The sequence below is a fragment of the Neoarius graeffei genome, chromosome 26 (assembly GCF_027579695.1).
Source record: "Neoarius graeffei isolate fNeoGra1 chromosome 26, fNeoGra1.pri, whole genome shotgun sequence".
Taxonomy (NCBI): Eukaryota; Metazoa; Chordata; class Actinopteri; order Siluriformes; family Ariidae; genus Neoarius; species Neoarius graeffei.
Window position 1 is genome coordinate 45,878,510 of NC_083594.1, and position 5,708 is coordinate 45,884,217.

At 43.8% G+C, this 5,708-nt stretch overlaps 1 protein-coding gene across 1 annotated transcript; it reads right to left on the minus strand.

The window, feature by feature from the left end:
• Positions 1-3,866: 3,866 nt before the first annotated feature.
• LOC132874214 (E3 SUMO-protein ligase ZBED1-like) lies at positions 3,867-5,351 on the minus strand. Its single transcript, XM_060910203.1, has one exon. It carries the CDS (start codon positions 5,349-5,351, stop codon positions 3,867-3,869), a length of 1,485 nt encoding a protein of 494 aa, XP_060766186.1.
• Positions 5,352-5,708: the final 357 nt, after the last annotated feature.

The following is a 5,708-nucleotide window of genomic DNA, read 5'->3' on the forward strand; positions in this document are numbered from 1 at the left end:
CAAACCAACTTAAAGGCGCATTACCACCAACAACTGGGCTGGAGTGTGGAACAGGAGATATTGGGGGGGGATATTTTCTTTTCGCTATTTCTGTTTCTTTTAAATACTTGATCAAGTGATTTATCTGACTCGATGTGCGCCACCATTTTTGTTTTTCTCTACTCACGGTATATGAGCTGATATCCTAGTAGTAGAGTAGCCAATCAGAGCGTGCAATTGCTCATATCCAGTGAATGTGGATAGAATAAAATGAATTAATCATCCAAGTTGTCACTAATAATCTGTTAATCTGGAATGAACCTGCCTGCTGAACTACACACATCGGCTGAGGTGGGATCTGGCAGACTTTAGAATGGCTTTAACTGGTTGGGTTAATTCGAGTGAATGGTTCACAATGATACTGGTATGAAGAAAAACTGACCAAACTTTGCAAAAATAAAGTGCAGTGGCTCCCAAGTGGCGCAACAAAAAAGCATTCGCCCCATCATCCAGAGATTTCTAGTTTTGCCCATGGCCATGAGGTCAAGAGAGCAAAATTGGCCTGTGCTCTCTCAGGGAGAGAGGAGTGGCATACACTCTTCTCTGTGAGGTCATGCATAGAGAAGTGGGCGAACAGCGCTTTCCTTCGAGTGTGGTACGCCATTGTATAAGCATCAGTTCGAAAAGATGTATTCGGTGGGCGTCACATGCCTCGGAGGAAGCGTGTGATGTGACCTTCACCCTCTCTGGTTGGTAGCGGTCATGTGAGAACCGAGCAAGCCACATTATAACACTCGAGTTATAAACGTCGACGCACAGGCGGATAGAAAATAATCACACTCGACAGATAAAACAAACACATTTCAAGACTGAAACGGTTGCTCGTGACTTGTAGATGTTTTGCTGAAACGTACATTAAAGTGAAATCGTAGTGGTGTTTGAAAGTTTGTGAACCCTTTAGAATTTTCTATATTTCTGCATAAATATGACCTAAAACATCATCAGATTTTCACACAAGTCCTAAAAGTAGATAAAGAGAACCCAGTTAAACAAATGAGACAAAAATATTATACTTGGTCATTTATTTATTGAGGAAAATGATCCAGTATTACATATCTGTGAGTGGCAAAAGTATGTGAACCTTTGCTTTCAGTATCTGCTGTGACCCCCTTGTGCAGCAATAACTGCAACTAAACGTTTGCGGTAACTGTTGATCAGTGCTGCACACCGGCTTGGAGGAATTTTAGCCCGTTCCTCTGTACAGAACAGCTTCAACTCTGGGATGTTGGTGGGTTTCCTCACACGAACTGCTCGCTTCAGGTCCTTCCACAACATTTTGATTGGATTAAGGTCAGGACTTTGACTTGGCCATTCCAAAACATTCACTTTATTCTTCTTTAACCATTCTTTGGTAGAACGACTTGTGTGCTTAGGGTCGTTGTCTTGCTGCATGACCCACCTTCTCTTGAGATTCAGTTCATGGACAGATGTCCTGACATTTTCCGTTAGAATTCGCTGGTATAATTCAGAATTCATTGTTCCATCAATGCTGGCAAGCCATCCTGGCCCAGATGCAGCAAAACAGGCCCAAACCGTGATACTACCACCACCATGTTTCACAGATGGGATAAGGTTCTTATGCTGGAACGCAGCGTTTTCCTTTCTCCAAGCATAACGTTTCTCACTTAAACCAAAAAGTTCTCATCCATCCACAAAACATTTTTCCAATAGCCTTCTGGCTTGTCCACGTGATCTTTAGCAAACTGCAGATGAGCAGCAATGTTCTTTTTGGAGAGCAGTGGCTTTCTCCTTGCAACCCTGCCAGGCACACCATTGTTGTTCTGTGTTCTCCTGAGGGTGGACTCATGAACATTAGCCAATGTGAGAGAGGCCTTCAGTTGCTTAGAAGTTACCCTGGGGTCCTTTGTGACCTCGCCGACTGTTACATGCCTTGTTCTTGGAGTGATCTTTGTTGGTCGACCACTCCTGGGGAGGGTAACGATGGTCTTGAATTTCCTCCATTTGTATACAATCTGTCTGACTGTGGATTGGTGGAGTCCAAACTCTTTAGAGATAGTTTTGTAACCTTTTCCAGCCTGATGAGCATCAACAACACTTTTTCTGAGGTCCTCAGAAATCTCCTTTGTTCGTGCCATGGTACACTTCCACAAACGTGTTGTGAAGATCAGACTTTGATAGATCCCTGTTCTTTAAATAAAACAGCGTGCCCACTCACACCAGATTGTCATCCCGTTGATTGAAAACACCTGACTCTAATTTCACCTTCAAATTAATTGCTAATCCTAGAGGTTCACATACTTTTGCCACTCACAGATATAGAATATTGGATCCTCTATAAATAAATGACCAAGTATAATATTTTTGTCTCATTTGATTAACTGGGTTCTCTTTATCTACTTTTAGGACTTGTGTGAAAATCCGATGTCGTTTTAGGTCATATTTATGCAGAAATATAGAAAATTCTAAAGGGTTGACAAACTTTCAAGCACCACTGTACTTGTGTATATACTCGTTTATTGAACGTGGTCTCTATTAATGCGTTTAGACTCCGGTCAGCTAGTTCACAAATTGTGTTAGCTACTAGGAATGCAACGGTACAGTGTGACCACGGTTCGGTTCATGGTTTATGGGCCACGGTTTCGGTATGTCAATATTGTCTCTGCTCTAACATGCAGTAGTTTTTTTTTTTTTTTGCTTTTTCTATTTGAAAAATAAGGTACAATATTAAGTGTAAAATGTCAAATAATTAAAGGCATTGATGAAATCAAAGGGGTTTTATTATAAACATGGAGTTCCTTATCATACTTGCCCTCATAAATAGGTAATAAACATATAAAATACAGTAAAGGGCAGCAATGTAGTAAAGTCACCTGAATACTGTCACCCACACAACTTAAGACAAAAAAACACATAAATGAAACTATCACAGACTGTGGCCAACCACTTCTCATCTCATTATCTCTAGCCGCTTTATCCTTCTACAGGGTCGCAGGCAAGCTGGAGCCTATCCCAGCTGACCACGGGCGAAAGGCGGGGTACACCCTGGACAAGTCACCAGGTCATCACAGGGCTGACACACAGACACAGACAACCATTCACATTCACACCTACGGTCAATTTAGAGTCACCAGTTAACCTAACCTGCATGTCTTTGGACTGTGGGGGAAACCGGAGCACCCGGAGGAAACCCACGCGGACACGGGGAGAACATGCAAACTCCGCACAGAAAGGTCCTCGCCGGCCCCGGGGCTCGAACCCAGGACCTTCTTGCTGTGAGGCGACAGCGCTAACCACTACACCACCGTGCCACCACCGTGGCCAACCACTTGTCAAATAAAAATGTACATTTTCCAAAAAAGTGCAATATCAAGCGAATATCCTATGAAGAATGCCCTAGTCCTTTATTTTCATGTTCTTCTGTAAAAAGATCAGCATGTCAACATTCTCTGGGCAAAGACGGGAACGGCTTGCGTTCACAATATCACCTGCAGTAGAGAAAACTCTCTCACTAGACACAGATGTACCAGGGACACGGATACTTTTGTGCATGCTTTGAGAGATGGGGAAACTTGAACTGATTTAATTTCCACCATTGAAAAGGATCAGCGTCCGCATGAAGGGAATCTGCTGCTCTGTATAAGGATATCTCCATCTCAGTGGTAAGTGAAAGTGGTTTGGTGTGCTGCTCATCTGTGTAAAGGTCCCCAAATAACTCTGACATTGCAGTCTTCTTCTGAGGAGGGGACACTGATGATGGTGGCTCTTTCTCTGTAGATGGCCCTGCTTGCATACCTTCATTCTGCAAGAAAATTATCATCATTATCAATTATCAACCATCTGTATCCTTAGTCAATATAATACATTGCTTATAATAGGCCAAATACCTGCTGTTCATGCTCCACAATTTCTGTAATGAGGCTTTTGAAGACTTGGTCACAGACAGCTCCATCAAGAAACGGCAATGACTTGAACCTGGGGTCGACAGCAGTAGCTCTGTGCAAGTAATCTATTAGATCTGGATCTGTATATCTTTTCTCCAAGTCTGATGTGACGGCTAGCTTGGCTTCCCTGATGGTTGGACAGTCTTGTGGATCTGGTGTCATGGATCGCAGAGTCCTTGTCTTAAGAGGGAGAATCATGGATGGAGTGGCATTTGATTCACTGCTCATCAGTGTGGTCATTTTTTTCAGTGGGTTAAGCAACTGTATCAGCCTTTCTGCAAGCTTCATCTCACTGTCGGTGAGCATGGCCATGTCTTTGTGCGTTTTCCTCACAGTTTCGTCTAGCAAGGCAGAGAATATGGCAGGTTGCTGCTCCAAATACCGCTCAAGCATGTCATGTGCTGTATTCCAACGAGTTGGAACGTCATGAATAAGTTTGTGCTCTGGTATGCTAAGCATTTGTTGTTTCTTGGTCAAAACGTGGGCAGCCGTGGTACTTTTGTGGAAAAATGTCACCACTCTTCTGATCATCCCCAGGATGCGTGACACTGCACTGAGGGCAACAGCCTTCTTTGCTGCGAGATTTAGTGTGTGCGCAAAACAAGCAACGTGTGGTGCAAAAACACGGGTATCACGGATGGCATTCACTATATTTGGAGCATTGTCCGTAGTGACTGGAACGGTGACATTTGCTCTCTCTAGTTTCCATTCAGTGACTGCTTGCATGAGCTCGTGTGCCAAATGAGTGCTTGTGTGACTCTCGTAAACTGGACGAGTTTGTAGCACGTAGCATTTTATCTCCCAATCTGCTACGAAGTGAACAGTTACAGTGAGGTAGCTTGTAGTCCCTCTAGATGTCCAACTATCGGTAGAAAGAGCGAGGAATTGGGCTTGTCGCAGTTCGCTCTCAACTTCACTCCGAGACACCTCGTAAAGTTCTGGGATTATTTTATCGCTGAAATGTGCGCGGGAGGGAATGCTATATCGGGGTTCGACCAGCTTCATCAAAAAACGAAATCCCCGATCGTTAACTACAGAGTATGGCTGCATGTCTTTGGCTATGTACACGCCAATTCCACGAGTTATGCTTTTGTGTTTTTCGGAATGGGTTGAATATTGCTGTTGGAAGGCAGCTGGGATGGATTGTTGTGTTTTGGTGATAGGTCTTGTTCCACTTAAGTTTATGCCCGGGTGATTGCGACGCAGGTGTGCCATCATGTTGGATGTGTTACCTGATGAGTAGCCAAGCGTTGCAAAACAGTTTTTGCAGACCGTGTTTTGCTTGCTGACTGTCTTTGTGCCTTGTTCGTCATACTTAACACTGAAGCCAAAATGACTCCACGCTGTGGATTTGAACGAAGATGGTGCCTCTTCAAAGTTTAATCTCTCGTCTTCTTGTCCACTCGCCATGATTCTAAGTGCTACTAGAACACACGCATTCCTCTTTTACTTCCCCGGCGTCTGTTTCGGAGTGCTGATAGGCTCAAGGGAAAATTCTGAAAATCTGATTGGCTCTTGTTTCTTTGTGGGCAGGGCTTAAAGGGAGAAACCGCTTCCCCGGGGTCCTAAGCACTCTTGTGTATTGTACGCTACACAGAATACATGAGCAATGACTTTGTATTAAAAATTAAAGTTTAATGTCGCGCTTACCGAAATACCGCGGTTCGTCTACGCGTACCGAACCGTGCTGGGCGTACCGAACGGTACGAATACAATCAAAAAACCGTTGCATCCCTATTAGCTACTATTCTGTTTTAACCACGTCTG